The 18,918-nt window shown below is 40.0% G+C and overlaps 1 protein-coding gene across 12 annotated transcripts in view; it reads right to left on the bottom strand.

The window, feature by feature from the left end:
• The window catches only part of LOC129775866 (uncharacterized), a 407,327-nt gene that overhangs the window by 11,353 nt on the left and 377,056 nt on the right, over positions 1-18,918 (bottom strand). For 8 of the 12 annotated variants that reach the window (XM_055781031.1, XM_055781030.1, XM_055781034.1 and 5 more), the window contains one exon: positions 11,230-11,349. The exons of 2 other annotated variants lie outside the window; for them this stretch is intronic. In XM_055781031.1, the coding sequence (XP_055637006.1) occupies positions 11,230-11,349 (120 nt within the window). Of the gene's footprint in view, positions 1-11,219; positions 11,350-18,918 lie in introns of all 12 variants that reach the window. 2 more of the 12 variants (XM_055781037.1, XM_055781036.1) reach the window with 1 other exon arrangement.

Below are 18,918 nucleotides of genomic sequence, written 5' to 3' on the forward strand. Positions count from 1 at the left end.
TCGATCTCCGTTGACATCGTTTGTATTTTTTTCTTATTGGGTACAATCCCAAGCTGACGTTCAGTCTAAGAGAAAGAGATATCTGCTCCCATACATACAAACCTTTTAGAGCTTTTGTAAAAGGTGTTTCTATTTGTTCATTTCACACTTCAGCAAACGAAAAAGCATTTTTTCTGCCGACGCTAGTTTGAGTGTAGAAAAGAAGCTACGAGCGGAAGTGGACAACGGAGGCTTTCTACATGGAACTCTCCGTTGGAGAACTTCGCGTTCACAGCAGGCCGAGGATGGAAGCTACCCAAAATCACAATTATCATAATCATATGACCAAATTCAATTACGGCTGATTTTTTGAAAGGGATCATTCTTTCAAAACATCGTTATTCAAAATCTAGAAGTCTGATTGAAATATGATGTTTGACAAACTTGTTGGAAAATAAATGAACCATTTAGGAAAATATAGCATTTTAAATGTACTGTTAAAAAACCATACTCGGAAATTGAATTAAATATTAAAAACTTTTATACTATTATCAGAAAGTACCAAGAATTTTACATTTACCGTGTTTGCGAGAACCGGTTTATTTTTTTTTCTTATATTGGTACGACCTTAAGGCGCACATCTGTCAGGTTTAAGTGCCATCCGATCATCAGTACATTGATGCTTCTGAATCCGGACACTTTTTCATTACATTCAATATTATGCCAAAACCATGAAATTTTTCGCATGTTGAATTGATGTGACTGATAGTTACTATTGTGTCAATTTAGTTTTGTGTCAAACATGGTACCTAGCTGTTAACAAGAATATGTTAGAAATCAAAAACCAATGTGAATTTCACAAACCAATGTTCGGAAAAAAAGCACATTCAGAAAATGATTTTAAATCCGGACGGTTAAAAGTTGACGATTAAATTTCTCATTGAAGGAGTTGCATAAGTGTATGTTAGATGCCTTAGTATGTAGTATGGAGTATGGAGCAAAGATGTTCGATCCGAAAAATCGAAAAATTCTTCGGTATACAGAACGGGGTCGATTATATGACCTGTTTGTATGTACGTGGGTAACTTTGTAACTTGGTCTGTAGCGCTGTCCCACATTGAAAGAAATTTAATCCCTTCCCTGAAATTTGGAACACATCTTTATCTTTGTAGTCATTATGAAACTGCGTATTTCATAATCTTGAAAATCCGGCCGCTATGAAATGGCGGATTTCATATTTTCTCTAAACCCCATCAATATGGGTGCCAAACGAAAGGGCTTAACTAGTAGAACACAGTTATTTATGAAAAATTCAAATCCAAAATAACCGCCAGCAAAAAATGGCACCATATATATTTTTTTCCATATGGGTATCAAATGAAAACGCTTGATTAGTAGAATACAATTATTGATGAAAAATGTAAATCCAAGATGGCAGTCGCTACAAAATGGTGGAATACATATTTTCTTAGAACTCCATCAATATGGGTACCAAACGAGAGGGAGTGACTAGTTAAACAGAGTTATTTACGAAAAATTCAAATCCAAAATGGGCCACGCCAGATTTCCATTACCTACCGTTAGTTGTTTCGTTACATGTCCCACGATTTTATTTAAGTCTCATCAATGTCCTAGATTAATGAAGAAAGGGGTGTAATAATTACTAACTGCTACTTGCCTAACTATTTTCTAGCTTTTAGTACATCTGTATTGTTATTATGTTTAATTATAATGAAACCGTTGAACTTAAAAAGTGTTTTTTGATTATTTTATTTTTAAGTTTTTAGTACTGTATCATTAGTATATTTCTCTACAATAAAACCATTCATCAATTTCTTTAAAATTTTGGATTTGCATTTTTCATGAATAACTGTGTTCTACTAGTCAAGCTCTTTCATTTGATACCCATATTGATGAAGTTTTGAAAAAAAATATGGCGTCATCTTGTAGTGGCTGCCATTTTGGATTTGCATGTTTCATGAATAACTGTCTACTGTTCAATACCCATATTGCTCTGGGGTTTAGAGAAAATATGTAATCCGCCATTTTGTAGCGGCCACCATCTTGGATTTACATTTTTCATCGATAACTCTGTTCTGTTAGTCAAACCCTTTCGTTTGATACCCATATTGATGGGGTTTTGAGAGAATATGTAATCCGCCTTTTTGTAGCGGCCGCCATTCTGGATTTACATGTTTCATAAATTTCTGTATTCCACTAATCAAGCCCTTTCATTTGATACTCATATTGATAGGATTTTGAAAATATATATAAATGACGCCATCTTGTAGTAGTCATCTTGTAAACATACAATAAATAATTGAATTAATAAAAAACTTTTGTACCAAACCCCTTTCTATTTAGTCCCGCTACTTATGACGCACCCGTGAATAAGTTCTACAATAATTTATAAATAATTTCTCTCAAAAAATTGCAAACAAAAAAACAGGTGTCCGGATTCAAAAGCAAAAGTGTCCGGATTTCAAAGTACGATGGAAGAAATTTCAAATTTTGAACAAATATAACATGATTTTGTGGAGTTCTGTGATTCATAACATAGATGAAGGCCTTCTAATTTCATAGGAACGCTTATTTTCAGTGCTATGATATATCAATATTTTTTAGTAGTTGAATTTATATTCGTAAGCGCTTAAGCGTCCGGATTTCGATGCATTACTATATCTGCCTGTACGCCACCAACGGCCGGACCGACAATTCTTGGATTTTGCATGATGATTACGCGCCATCGCACCGAGCCCGAATTGTACTGACCAAAATTGTAAATATTTGAACAAACATCGAGTAAATACCATCGAGCAAGCACCGTGTTAACCTGATATGATATGCGATTTTTTTTTGTTTCCCAAGTTGAGGTTGCCACTTCATCGAAAGTGACTTTAGTCGATCGAGGATATCAAAGAAACTGTGACGAGGGAACTAAATACCATCCCTTCGTCGGTCTACCAGGGATGCATGGAGGACTGGGTGAAGCGTTGGCACATGTGTGTTGCTTCAGATTTTTTTTTATTTGAAACAATGGTCAAAAGGTATAACTCAAAATGTGTTTAATAGTTACGTTGAGAAACATTTGCAGACATGTGGGTTAATACAAAACGAAGCGATATTAAAAAATATTTTTTATCTTAATACAATTTTTAACTATTATTCGTGTTGCACAATCAAAACACGAACAGTTTTCGAAAAAGAATTTAAATCTCAACAACACAAATACACATTGATTGCTTCGACAACTCGCAAGCAGATCGGTCGAACCTATATTTGATCCGATACAGGTGTTTTTTTTACATCCGTTTCTAGTGTGTATTTTTTCATCTGGTGCGCTGCGAGCGAGTAAAGCTCATGAAAAGTGGTGCGCTATCGAGACAATCCGGCAGCAAGTCACATCAACACACACGCTACACAGCAGCGGGGCAAGTAGAAGTTTATTTTTCTCTTACCTCTTCTTTCATTCTGTATAGCTTCTGTGCTCGATTTATACCATTGTTTATCATTGTGTTTATCATATCGGCAAGCGTTGGCATTAGGGGTGTTCATTTCTTACATCACCGTTGAACTTTTATTGGAACTTCAAATTACACATAATAACAAAAATTGAAATAAATAAAATTTTCAACAATAACTAATATAGAAATATAATTTCTTTTACTAATTTATATTTTCCAAATTATTATATTCTGTGCATATCGAACAGTTGTCTACTTCTTCGTTTTTATTAATATGGCAGAGGGCGGGGAGGATCCCCCACCCACGCCAAAGAATATATCAGATAATGAACCTCCTCCTGAAGAACAGGAGGATGAAACAGAAGATGAGGAGGAAAATTCTGTATACGAAATAGAAAGCTCTGAAGATGGGGAAAAAGACGAGAAGCAGGATTTTCTTCTAAAAGAATACCCTGATGGCGCCAAAGGCCCATTTATCGTATACTTTAGACGAAAATCCAAACCTCTTAACGTCATTCGCATCTCAAAAGAGTTGACACAGAAATTTTCCGAAGTTACCGAGATTACTAGGATGGGGCCAGACAAATTACGAGATGTCGTCTCCAGCAGAACCCAAGCGAATGAAATAACGCGCTGTGATCTCTTTGCGATCGAATATCGCGTATACGTACCCTGTTGCAACGTTGAAAAAGACGGTGTAATAAACGAAAAGGGTTTGACTCGAAAAGAGATACTCGATGGTGTCGGTCGCTTCAAGAACTCTTCACTTAAAAGTGTGAAGATTCTTGCATGCGATCGACTGAAATCTGTGTCACTTAAAAATGACAAAAGAGTTCTCAATCGGACAAACTCTTTTCGTGTGACATTTGAGGGTTCCGCCATTCCAAACTACATTGCAATAGGTGCACTTCGTTTACCTGTTCGGTTGTTTGTACCCCGGGTAATGAAATGCAACAAATGTATGCAACTCGGTCACACGGCCGCCTATTGTTGCAACAAAAAACGTTGCGCAGATTGTGGAGAGAGCCATGATGAGAATCCTTGCCCGAAAGAGCGCAAGTGTCTTCATTGCGGCGGGACTCCTCATGATCTTACTCAATGCCCAGTGTACATACAACGAGGGTACAAAATCAAGCGTTCCTTAAAAGAACGTTCCAAGCGGACTTATGCAGAAATGCTTAAGAGTCCCGTTCCAACGACTCAGGACAATCCCTACTCCATTCTGCAGAACGATGAGCCTGTTGCTGACGCTCCCAATGCAGGAAGTTCCGGTACATCGCAGGGTGCCATCAGGAAAAGAAAAATTACTTCTTTTCCATCACTCCCCAGAAAGAAAACCGAAACTTCCCAAGTTGGAATGAAAACTCGAATCGAACGTGCTGAGAATAGACCGAAGCAAGTACCTCCTGGTTTAAGCGGTTCTTCTACGCACCAGGGGTCCTCAGCACTTCCCGGAGCAGCACCCAACACGTCTGCTCCTTTTTCGCGGTCGAGGCAACAGCCACAATCTGGCTTGCTTGCGCTTTCTGACCTGGTGGACAACATTTTAAATGCTTTAAATATAAATGACCCTCTTAAAAGCATAGTATTATGTTTGCTTCCGATTGTGAGAACATTTTTGAAAGAAAAATGTGGTTTTTTGGCAGCGTTCATTTCCCTCGATGCCTGATTCAGGGCAAGAGGTCAAGGATTTGACCACTGTAATACAGTGGAATTGCAGAAGCATCATTCCTAAACTAGATCAGTTTAAATTTTTAGTTCACAGCTTTAACTGTGATGTATTTTCTCTCTGTGAAACATGGCTTTCTTCAGCCGATGAGCTGAATTGCCACGATTTCAACATTATTCGCCTCGATCGAAATGACTTGTTTGGTGGCGTACTATTGGGGATTAAAAAATGTCACTCCTTCTATAGAGTCACTCTCCCATCGATGACAGGCATTGAAGTTGTTGCTTGCCAGACACAAATCAATGGCAAAGACCTCTGCATTGCTTCGATATATATCCCTCCCAGAACTACGGTAGGCCGCCATCAGTTCTTTGATACTATCGAGGCAATGCCGGAGCCGCGGTTAATCTTAGGTGATTTCAACTCCCATGGAACAGCATGGGGATCACTCTACGATGACAACCGTGCCACTTTGATTTATGATCTGTGCGACAACTTCAAATTGACAGTTTTGAATACTGGGGAAGCAACCAGAATAGCCAATCCTCCTGCACGGGCAAGCATGCTAGACATATCTTTATGCTCTTCTTCGTTATCCCTGGATTGCATGTGGAAGGTAATCCAAGATCCCCACGGTAGTGATCACCTACCAATAATTTTATCGATCGCTAATGAATCAAGCTTTCGTGAGTCAGTCAATATTTCGTATGACCTCACGAAGAATATTGACTGGAGAACATTTGCGGAAATAATATCTGAAGCAATTGTTTCAATGCATGAACTTCCTCCACTCGAAGAGTATAACTTTATATCGAGTTTGATTTACGAAAGCGCACTTCAAGCTCAAAAGAAACGTGTACCGGCTACCACTTTCCGACGTCGTCCTCCATCACTTTGGTGGGACAAGGAATGTTCAAAGGTCTACCTTGAAAAATCATCCGCTTTCAAAAAATTCAGGAAAACTGGATTAGTGGAATGGTTTCTAAAGTGCCAAGCTCTAGAAGCCAAACTAAAAGGTTTGATTAAAGCAAAAAAGCGTGGATATTGGCGGAAGTTCGTCAATGGTTTGTCAAGGGAGACCGCTATGAGCACTCTTTGGAATACGGCTAGGAAAATGCGTGGCTGGAACCATACAAACGAAAGTGAGGAATACTCTGACCGTTGGATTTTTAACTTTGCAAGGAAGGTTTGCCCCGACACCGCTCCTGCACAATACGTCGTACGCAACATTCCACTTCAAAGCGATTATGAGAATTTTTCGATGGTGGAATTCTCAATTGCCCTTCTCTCATGTAACAATTCAGCTCCGGGGTCGGACAAGATTAAATTCAACTTGATGAAGAATCTTCCCGACTTGGCAAAACAGCGTTTGGTGAACTTGTTCAACAAGTTTCTGAAGCTGAATATTGTCCCGCATGACTGGAGACAAGTGAGAGTGATAGCCATACGGAAACCCAACAAGCCGGCTTGCGATCACAACTCGTATAGGCCGATTGCAATGTTATCCTGTATTCGTAAATTGTTAGAGAAAATGATTCTACTTCGTTTGGACAAGTGGGTCGAAACGAACAATTTGCTGTCAAATATGCAGTTTGGCTTCCGCCGAGGTAAAGGGACAAATGATTGTCTCGCGCTGCTATCTTCTGAAATCCAAATGCTCGTAAAGAACAAATGGCTTCCGTTTTTCTCGACATCAAAGGGGCATTTGATTCAGTTTCCATGGAAATTCTCTCAGAGAAGCTTCATAATCGTAGACTTTCACCAATTCTCAATAATTTCCTGTACAATTTACTGTCAGAAAAGCACATGATTTTCTCTCATGGCAGCTCGAAATCTTCTCGTTACAGTTTTATGGGCCTACCACAAGGCTCCTGCCTAAGCCCCCTCTTGTACAGTTTTTACGTCAATGATATTGATGATTGTCTAACTAGAGACTGCACGTTGAGACAACTTGCAGACGATGGAGTTATTTCCATCACGGGTACTAATCCCGTCGTTCTGCAAAAGTCGTTGCAAGATACCCTGAACAATCTGTTCACGTGGGCCCTCAAGCTGGGTATCGAATTCTCTACGGAGAAAACTGAAATGGTCGTTTTTTCTAGGAAGCACGAACCCGCTCAGCTTCACCTATCCGGCAAAACGATCCAACACTCTATGTTTTTCAAATACCTGGGTGTATATTTTGATTCTAAGTGTACCTGGGGGAGACACATTGCGTATTTGAAACAGAAATGCCAGCAAAGAATCAATTTTCTCCAAACAATAACCGGAACATGGTGGGGTGCCCATCCAGGAGACCTCATTCAGTTATACAAAACAACGATATTATCAGTGTTAGAATATGGCAGTTTTTGCTTCCGATCAGCTGCCAGGATTCATATTCTCAAGCTGGAGAGAATACAATATCGTTGCTTGCGTATAGCAATGGGGTGTTTGCATTCGACACATACGATGAGTCTCGAAGTTTTGGCAGGAGTACCCCCGCTTACTCTTCGGTTCACAGAATTATCCTACAGATTTCTCATCCGTTGCAAGATCATGAATCCATTGGTGATTGATAACTTCGAAAATCTACTCCAGCTGACTCCTCAGTCAAGTTTTATGTCTTTATACCATGAGTACCTTACCCACGACGTGCACCCTTCACCAGGCATCTCCAACCAAGTTTGCTTCCCATACTTCTGCAATTCCTCTGTCATTTTTGATCTGTCCATGCGACAAAAAATCCATGGAATCCCAGATCACCTACGCTCCGATTCTATTCCGCCAATATTTTCGGCAGAATTTTATTCAAGATTACCTTAGCACCTTAGCAGAAAATTATTCAAGATTACCTTAGCATGGGTTCCCTCTCATTGCTCGATTCCGGGGAATGAGAAAGCGGACTCGCTAGCTAAGGTGGGCGCTTTAGAAGGCACACTTTTTGAAAGGCAAATTGCTTATAATGAATTTTTCCACATTCCTCGTCAGTATACGCTCGTAAGTTGACAGCGCATGTGGAGTGAAGATGAGTTCGGTCGTTGGTTACACACGATTATCCCTAAGGTCTCGACGAGTGCATGGTTCAAGGGATTGAATGTAGGTCGTGATTTCATTCGCGTGATATCTCGGCTTATGTCCAATCACTACAACCTAAACGCGCATCTCTATCGCATTGGGCTCGCAGCAAACAATCTTTGTGATTGTGTCTATGGCTACCACGACATCGAGCATGTTGTTTGGTCGTGTATCCGGTTCCATGCTGCTCGCTCTCAGCTCCCTAGAGCACTGAGAGCACAAGGCAGACAATCGGATATCCCCGTCCGGGATATCTTAGGTAGCCGTGATCCTGATCTTCTGCTTCATCTATACCTGTTCCTCAGAAACGCCGATGTCAACGTTTAATGATGTTTCCTTCGTAGTGTCCCCGTTTCATATCCCTCCTATCCAAACGATAAACTTTTACTTAGTCGCGGCAATACATACACACACTCTTTACAGATACACGGGCCAAAGGTTGTGCAGTCCACTGATCATTCAACAAGAGCCAAAGGTTGTACCGCTTATGACAATTCTACACGAGCTGATGATTGCGCCGGCTAGTGACCATTCTATCCTGGATTCCTCGAGTCGAGAAAGACGCACCACGCTAGATAAGGGGTACAGACTAGGGGGTCGTTGATGATTAATGGTCAGCTGCATCCCAATAGGAGGTATCCCGTGTCGGGCACACGTACAGAGCATTGAAGACTGCAACATACCAATTATGAGAACACTTGTAATACTAACCTCGAGCCAACCGCAGAGTAATCGGTTACATATTACTAACATAGTTGTAAGCAAATATTGTCGAAATATTGAACTCCCGGCCCCGTTAGGCTGACGCCATATGAGCCTTAATAAAAATATATATTTTGGATAAAAAAAAAAAACAAACCAGACCAGACGTTATGGGTATAAAAATGATTTACATGTTTACGTTATGCCTAGATTGTACCTAGATTTTTCTATCTCTATATGAAAAAAATAAGAAATACATATTTTAGAATTTTCAAATTGAAGTATTTTTTTTTGTAAATAAAAAAAAAGGAGTGCTAATCTTCTTTTATTCGTCGATGTCATTTGGAATTGCTCCACTTGATAATGAACATTGTGATTTTGGGTAGCTTCCATCATATGTACCCGGTTTCAATAAAATTGTAGAGAGTTGCGTCAAAATTAGCTGTTTTTCGGCTGATGTGGGGTGTAATTTCTCCCAAACAAAAGTGTCGAGAGGGTCGATATTGTGCTGTGAAAATAATCGATTTCGAGCAATTATACACGCCATCACTGACTCACCACACCGAATGGAGGTCATAGCTATGTGAAATTTGAGAAAGCTTCTTTCAGAATCGATTTCTGGTCTACGAGACATCCATGGGACAAAGATCGATGAAGTTCTCGATTGGAGCACCACAAGGCTACATTTTTGGGTCTACGCTCTGGAACACAATGGTGTGTTATCGCTGAAACTGCCTATAGGTGTAGAGAATATTGTTTTCGCGGATGACGTCGTATTGACAGTAGAAGGCAAATCGGCGATGGCGATGTGGATCTTCATCTGACCCAGTTCATTTTTGGGCATGGCTGTTTCAGGAAATATCTTCGCATGTTCGGTCACGCTACATGGACGTCTGTCATGTTTGTAGAAATTTAATAAAAACCTCAGAGCATGTGGTCTTCATATTTCCATTCTTCGAAGTGGTTCGAAAAGTCGTGCCGATTTCCATCAACGGTTGTGTGTTTTCACTCTTCCTAATGTTTACTTTATTTTGTTCGCTAAAAATATCGTTTTTAGAATCCAACCGATTCGCTAAATTGCTATGCTTTTTATCTTATTTCATAGTCCCGGATTTTGAGTAAATGAAGCATTGTATGTGTTTGTTATCATCAAAACGATGCCGAGGATACTACTCGTATGCATACCTAAATTTCAGACATTTCAGATGATGCTTCAGTTAAAATGCTGTTGCAAAAGGGATCTAAAATGTATGTTCGAGTATCACATTCATTTGTCGAGGGAATAACGCAGTGCCCATCCACAACCCCTCTCGAATACACGCAACAAAACACCCCATCGCGAGGGGGACAATAACATCCAGCGTCATTGCCAAATTACCGGTGGTGGAAACCTTTTTTTCTGTTAGCACACTGATAACACACTACTCAATGAAACGAGATAATAACAAAGTAAAAAACATTGCCACACGCACACACAAAAACAAACAAACAAACTAGAATGTGAAAAAGATGCACAGTAAAAACCAGGTAACAACAACGGAACAAGAACACAACGATAACAGTAACATGAAACTTCAAACGGAGGTTTTGTTTTGTTCAAAAATTCAAGCTCAATTAAAAACAGTAAACTTGTATTGGAATTTTTTTTTATTCTTCCAGCACTCGATCAATGCATTTCGGTTTATTGACAACTTGGTATGTATGAATTTTCTGTTTTACATCCATCGTCTGGCTTCATGACACGTTTAGTTTAACAAATCGAGATAACAATGATTTCTCCTAGATTGTAATTTTAATCCTAAATTTATATAGTTTTTTTTTCGAACGCTTATCACATTAGTTAGGAATACATCTTAACACGTGACATGTTTTGTTTGGTAGCAAAAGGGCTGCAATAACTAGGGACCTAAGCTATTCAAGGACAAGAGGGACAAGATAAAAATATCACAATGCTGGCTAAAGCTATAGTAGTGTAAGTTCGGTACAGTATGTTACGGTAAGCACCTCACGCATTTGTACTCAAGCAACTGAAAACGAGGTCAGAGGTATAAGTATGGTTAAAAGACTAGATTAATCAAGCAAATTTTGACACAGGGCCGAACTAAAACAGTATAGGGAAATAGAAACATCCAATAATCAGCACCTAACTTAAGCGGAAGGTAAGAAAAGAGCAGAAGAGAACACTTGGCAAGTCTTGCGTTCATTCAAAGGTATAAAGATAAGAATCAAGAAACAACTGCATTCGATTGATGTCACGATTTGACTAGCGATATTTTTTTTGTGTTCACAGTTAGATGCTTTTAGCGAGCCTTAGCTTAAGTTCCATCGATAGCTGGAGTACAACTTACAGGTTCATACCTGAGGACCTGTGAGACTCGGTCGGCAGTCCAAGCAACGAGACAAGAACATCTTCGAGGGTCGCTGTCCCGGGCGATTGTTGCTCGGGCGGCAGAGAGAAGGTTGGTACCGATGGTGTCACTGGAGGCGCACACGGGACACGACAGGAGATTCGTTCGTTCGTATTGGGTTAGTGTTGGGACCATTTTTTTGTCGCGTTTATTCAATGATGGACCGGAAGTTAGTGGGTGGTGGTGGGTGGATGAAAAGAAAAACAAACGGTGGAACAGATAATTTTTAGTGAAAAATTCTTGTCGAATTGGAAATATCTGATATCTCTCCTGATAACAGAAACGGAAAAAGTGAACTCAACTGATGACAAACGAAAACTAGAATAATCACAAGTTAGAATAGGTGCGGGGAATTGGAACGAAAGTTCGAAAATTTGTTTGCTTTTCTTTGAGACAATGCTTAAGCATACTTTCAAGAAGTAAATGAGTGGTTGTTAAACTGATTTAATAGCACAATATAAATATGCAACGAGGTTGAAACCATTGTGTTAACTTTACAGCATGCTCGAATGAGTAATATTCCCATAATGAGGAAAATAATAGTCCCTTCCCAAATTATCCCTGCTAGTTGTATACTGCTAATTTAATGTGGACATCGTATGAGCATTTGTACAATTTTTCAAAACTATAATAACATTTTATTTTTATCATTTACTCGATTGAACATAGGAGATAGTCCTCATGATTCGTCTGTTGAAATATAAAATGGCAATCCCTTCTTTACAAAAACCAACCACTGCATTTTAGACGAACGTTCAAAGCTTTCAATCGCTCAATGTTTCACGGTCTTCGGATTCAATCGAAATAAACTACGTATGATTATGAGGAATTTCAAGCAAAGTCAATGTTGTCAATTTGTCATTTTTAAAAATCAAAACAATAAAGAAGATATTGGGGGAAGCTCTAAAGTCCTGTATTTTGCTATTGGCGCTGTAAAAGAAGAACCAGTTTGAAGCTTAAAGAAGCTTCAAACTGTCTAAAGTCGTGGAGAATGAACTATTTTGCAACGAAAAGGTTTCAAACATATTTATATGAGAGATCTTTCACAATCTGCATAGATTTACTTTTAAAATTAACTGACGCACAGGGATAGTGGCACGTCAGTGATTATATCTGGAGCAATTTGATTTTCGAACAATGTACAAAAAAGGTAGGTCAATGGTTGGACCTTTCGAAATTTCACACTCACAGGAACTTTCGAACGAATGCTTCCAAAAATCATTGATAGATAAGAAAAATCCAACTGTAATAAGAATAATATCGAAGAACAATCGGCATATTTCCCGTCCAGGAAGGCATGTTTCATACAAAGAAAGCTATTTGAACGAAGAATTGAAATTGAACAAGAATTGACATGTTGTAATCATCAGAAAAATTAGACCCTGTTACTAACAGTAGCTTTTTGCCCCACTAGACATACTTAGTATAATCATTTTGTCACATGAATACGAATGAATCGCAAAATCGCAATTAAAATCACCGCAGCTTCAAGGTAACGCACAAAGAAGTGTGGAAATCCATGTACTTTCCTGGCATGTTAGGTAGAATTAAAACCTTTATTCACAACTACGAGAACGTAATCCCGCTCAAATCCCGATCTCTAGGTAAATTTTCGAGAAACTTACAAGGAACGTCTTTATTGATGTTTTTTTTTCGTAAAAGATAATACAGATAAAAGCGACTCACACGGATTCTTCCTCGAAACGCGTCCAAAACTTCGAATATACTAATAAACTACCAATTCTTTCTTACAAATAAAGGGTGTGTCACATCAAATTGCATCACGGAAAAAACGCTGTAGAAATTTAATTTTTAGGAATTATATCTTCAGCTCTCGCTTATAATCAGATAAGAGTGTATAGATCACGTCAGCCATGCTTCACTGTCAATTTTTCGTAAATTTGGAAAAATGTCGTCGAACGAAAAAGAGCGTCGTGAATTAATCCTGTGCACTGATTTCGAGAATCCAGAGTTGTCACATCGGAACATCGGTTAGTGCTGGGAATCGTCCAATCCACGGTCAGCAGAGTACTAAAACGATATTTCGAGAACCCAACCATCGACCGGAAGGTGAAGAACGGCAAAAATGGATGCTCCGTCAGTGAAAAAGATCACAAGCGCATAGTTAAGCAGTTTAGACGTGATCCGAGAAGTTCGGTCCGGGATGTCGCCAATAAGCTGAATTTGTCAAGTTCATTCATCCAGCGGACCAAGCAGCGGGAGGGCCTGCGTACATACATGGTTCAGAAGGCTCCTAACCGCGACGAAAGGCAAAACATGGTGGGGAAGACGCGAGCCCGGAAGCTGTACACCGAAATGCTGACGAAGCCGCATTGCCTGGTAATGGACGACGAAACCTACGTCAAAGCGGACTTTCGTCAGCTGCCGGGCCTGTTGTTCTTCTCCGCAGAGGACAAATTAAGCGTTCCGGAGGAGATTCGCAAGCAGAAACTATCCAAGTTTGCCAAAAAGTACATGGTGAGGCAAGCGATCTGCTCTTGCGGAAAGCGGAGCGCCCCCTTCGTGATGACCGGCACAGTAAACGGGCAGGTTTACCTTAAGGAGTGCCTACAGAAGCGCTTACTACCACTATTGAAGCAGCACGAGGGCCCGACCATCTTCTGGCCGGATCTCGCTTCGTGCCACTATTCAAAGGACGTGTTGGAGTGGTACGAAGCCAACGGGGTCACCTTCGTGCCAAAGGAAATGAACCCGCCCAACGCGCCGGAGCTTCGACCAATAGAGAAATATTGGGCGATTATGAAGCAGGCCCTCCGGAAGAACCCAAAAGTTGTCAAATCGGAGGCGGACTTCAAGAGAAAATGGATTTCTGTTCTAAAAAAACTACAACCTGACGTTGTACAGAACCTTATGGACGGGGTAAAGAGGAAGGTGCGAGCATACGGGCTTGGGCTCGAAGTATGAATAAAAAGAAAATGCCAAAAGTTGTTTAATAGTTTTTATTTTACTGTCTAAAATTTTCAAAAGGATCGGTCTACTGGGCGAATTTCTACAGCGTTTTTTCCGTGATGCAATTTGATGTGACACACCCTTTACTCTAAAAGATGATAGTTTAAACGATTTAAACTTAACGCAATTCTTTTTGTCGTGCATTTATGAACTGTTCACCTCATTTTTTGGGGTGTGTGAGTGCAGAATGAGGCGTCTATTCTGTTTCTTCAATTCTCAGAATGGCGTCCAAGCAAGGGGAGCTAGACTGCCAGTCTGTTAACTTATAAGCAGGTAGTGACTCCAAATTGCGACCATAAACAAAAGAAGGCAGTCAAAGCACGATTCTGGAAGATGTACACGACGATGCTGACGATGCTCGATTACGTGGAGATAACGTTTGCATTTTAAAAAAATGGACAAAAATTGTCGATTTTTCATGGGTTTACCTTCACGGGCACTGACGAAACTACCCATGCAGTATCAATCATTGTCACCCATGAGTCAACAGTGAAACTTTATAGCTCTATCAGTCGAACTCTAACCGTGATGGCGAAAACAGTGAAGCTACTCCGTTCAGAAGTGTACGCGTTCAAAGAACGGTACACCGCCACGCCGAAAACAGACATCGTGCGGCACTTTGTGGACGCCGGATACGCCCGTTCCGACATCTACAACATCTTGACAGTATTGAACAACAACCAGAGCATCGAAAGAAAGCCCTGTTCCGGACGGCCGATAACCCTCAGTGACAAGAAGCTCCAAAGGATGCTGAAGAGGAAGATCGAGCGAAAAGTGGCTACATCGCTGCGTGCGCTTGGCCGGGAGGTCGGTGCAACCGGCCAAACAGTGAAAAAGTATCTGGCGAACGTGGACATACATGTCAGGAAACGGAAGTCCCGTCCACTGGTCTTGGAGCTGCATGCAATGACGCAGCGGCAGCGGCTGGATAAGATGGTCAAGTCGATTTTCCCAGCGAATCGCGACGTGGCGATAGTGATGAACGACGAGACCTATCTCACCCTGGATGGCAACGACTGGCAGGGCGTATTTTACTTTCCCCCAGGAGAAGTGAGCTTCGAAGTGAAATTTATTTCACACAACAAGTTTCCCAAGAAGGTGCTGCTGTGGCTGACAGTCAGCGAGAAGGGGATATCAAAGCCTCTCTTCTTTAGCTCCGAATTGGCGAACTGGGAACTGGGAACTGAGAAGGAATTGATAAATAAAACGAAGAAAAAACTCAAAAGCATGCCTACACTCATATTTTTGTCCGTCATGGCGAATTTTCCGGTTAACTGCAAGAAGGCCGCTCGCAGGGGCGTAGTGTGTTTTTGCAAGTAAGCTAATATAACAACCTTCAATGGGAAATTTATTTTATTAATGAACGATCTAGAACCAATTCGCTGCGGCTTTTGTGATACGTTGTTTCATATCAGTCTGCAATGTCGTGGATTCAACAATCGTTCGCTCAAAGAGCTGTTTTCGACTGGGAAAGCGATGTTCATTTGCCCCAAATGCAGATGCACACTTAATGGTCGAAGTGTTTGCTCATTTCTTAAGGAGTCAACAATTTCACAATCACTATTATCGCTGGATTTGGATGAGCTTTCTGGTCAAGTAAAGAAGCTTACCATTCTTGTTGAATCCCTAACTAAACATTTTGCAAGCGTTTTCAATACTGCTAGCGCAACAACGGACCAAGCTGAGTTAGCTGCATCCGCTGTTCCTGGTTGCATGTGTGACTGAGGTCTTCCGGTCATAGCCGAAGAAATGCTATATAATGCACCAAAGAAACTGAAATCGTCCACAGCTCCTGGGCCCGATGGAATCTCAGCTATCTTATTCAAAAAGTGCATCACAATTCAAGTTACGCCACTGTGTCCAGCGGCGTAGTGTGCGGACGGCAAACCCGGCATTTGCCGGGGGCGCTGGCCCTTTGGGACGCCAAAATCCAGGAATTTTGAATAGCATTTTTTCTCACAATTATATTTCCCAATGTTTATATTTCATCTTTCAATTGAGGAAAAACACCCATCATGAGTAGTTACTTCTGTCCGTACATTAGTAAAACCGGGGCCCTGGCAACCCTAACCCAACCAATGCGAATTGAGCGTAGGCAGCATAAAACAGGGCTCGCGCTTAGGGGGCTCACGTATTGTTTAATGTTTGAAGTCATGTATGTTGATATTTGATTACGTTGGATAGTTTCCTTTGGCAAGCGATTTTTGGATACCCATCCGAAAGCTTTCTTGGCGATTTGTAATTAAAATCACTGCTGGAGAATCGCACGGAGCACTTCATTTTTAATTTTATGGTTATGATTTCTGTGCGCGGCCATCTTAGCAATCCCTTTTAGTAAAACCAAGAACCTCTCTCTGATTTTCGCAAAATTGAAACAAAAAAACCCACATTACATCAATACCCTTTTGATTATACGCTACGCATACCTGCATACCTCCATGCAATGCAAAACAGATGCATGGAGCCAATACAGAGGGCGGAGGGGCGCCGAAATAGGCCGTGAATGGCCGTGCGATGTTTTACAGTTAAAGCCTGTTTCAGTTAGAATTTGATCGCATAAAGTAGGACATTTTTTAGCATAGAAATAACGTACAAAAAAGAGAAGGATGTTCTTTTGTAGGTTTATCAACTTTAAGTGAAAATTATTCGTCATCTGTTCGGATGAATTTTCGAACGTTTCGTGTGAGGGAGGCAAGATGACGAATCGGTAATTTGACCCGTTGTCTACTTTTTACTGAAGATGCATCATAACAAGGCCAAACTTTGTACTCGGTAACTCTGCCGAGAAAGTTATCACAAAAAAAGTGAAAAATAAAAATGAATCATGATTTTGTTGTTTTTTTTTTGTGTTTTCAAATTTCATTATCCACTTTATGAGAAAAGTTAAAATTTCAAAATAATTTTATGCATGATAAAGGTACTTTATTGTACATAATCTGTTTGTTTCCGGCGAGTTTCAATCATGAATTTTTTTCAGCTAAATTTTTTTATTGGGGCAAGTTGACGAACTGCAACATTGTGTTAATTTTTGGTTTTTTATTGCAGATGGTTAGAACTTATAAGCGAAAAAGAGACCAATATTCGTCGGACACCAGTTTGGAGAATGTTATGAAAGCTATAGAAGAAGGTTTGTCTGTTCTGGGTGCTTCAAAACAGTTCGGTGTGCCAGAACCAACTTTAAGACGCTATCGACGAAAATATCCAGACATGGAGGTTAGATTTTCAATTTAGCATTTGCGTTTCCATGTTCTTTATGCAAGAAATATTAAATCTGTATCAATTTCAGGATACGTCGTCCAATAAAGGCCGCTTTGAAGCCACATTCAGGTCCAGCTTCGAAGAATTGCCTATTCGTTTGCGGTTAAAAATGACATTGAGCACCCTTTCAAAGGAACATGCGCTGGACGGACATGGGTTAAAATGTTTATGAAGGCTCATAAGCTATCTTTGAGAAAGCCAGAAAATACCTCAGCGGCTCGATTAATGGCGTTCAATAAAGAAAATTGTGACTTATTTTTTCGAACTTTGGGAGATATACGAGCTCAGTATCGTTTTCCTGCGTGTGACATTTACAGTGTTTATGAAAATAGCATTTCCACTGTTCCAACCAAGGATAAATAAATAATTGTTATTACATTTTGTTGATTTGAAGGTGAACAAACCATATTCGCCAACTTGTCTCCAGGCATTCCACGTGGAGCCATCTTATAATTCGACGCTTTTTGCGCAAAGCTTTTGGGTGGACAAGTTTTTTGTTTTTTTGCTTATCCAATAGATAATATGATAGAAAACACTTCAGGCTATATGAATCAGCATCAACATTAAAAAAAAAATAATTCCAAGATCCAGGGCTCGCCAAAGCTTAACATCGCCAACTTGCCCTCATCACCCCACCACCCATCATTTTTTGCACAGTACTGCTGATAACTGTTTTTGCTATCTTCTTGGAAAAGTGGTGCATTTGAATCATCTTTTCAGCAACTGTCTGTTGATGGTGTTTTTGTACGGTCAGGTCCTTCGGAACGAGCCCGGCTACCATTGCCAAATTCACTAGACATCTCTCTTAAGCTGGTGTGACGATTTCAAAGCACCATTTTGATCGTAAGTAAGAAAACGTGAATGTTGTTGAATGATTGATAGGTATTGATAACAAAAAATAAATTTTGGGCGAGACGAAGTTTGCCGGGTCAGCTAGTAATAAATAAATAAATAAACACTCCACCTGTGACGTTCAGACTTTTATCCCTCCGTACATACAAATCGTTTAAGTTACCAATATATAACACACATATATAATCCACATCTTGTTTTTGCTAGTGATTTCTACTTTTTTGTAACGTAATAGATAGCCGAAATTTGCCATCAGACAATAATACCAAGTATCTGAGACGTCACCTTGTTATTTCCCAACATCGCAAGTGTCAAACATATTTGACATCCGCGTTGACGGCATTGAGCTTCGTTTAAGAGATCGTTTTTGAAATTAAAATTATGAATGAAAATTAACTTTTCCGTATCGATTTAGTGTTCTATTTAAATGAAAAACACTTTGTTTTTGCCGGTGGTGAAAAAATCTCATACGTAGATTGTTGTTGAAAACCACTTTATATTGTAATGAAAATATTCAGTAACATACAGTAACAATGAGTAGAATAACAACAACAAAAAA

This window comes from Toxorhynchites rutilus, chromosome 3 (assembly GCF_029784135.1).
Source record: "Toxorhynchites rutilus septentrionalis strain SRP chromosome 3, ASM2978413v1, whole genome shotgun sequence".
NCBI lineage: Eukaryota > Metazoa > Arthropoda > Insecta > Diptera > Culicidae > Toxorhynchites > Toxorhynchites rutilus.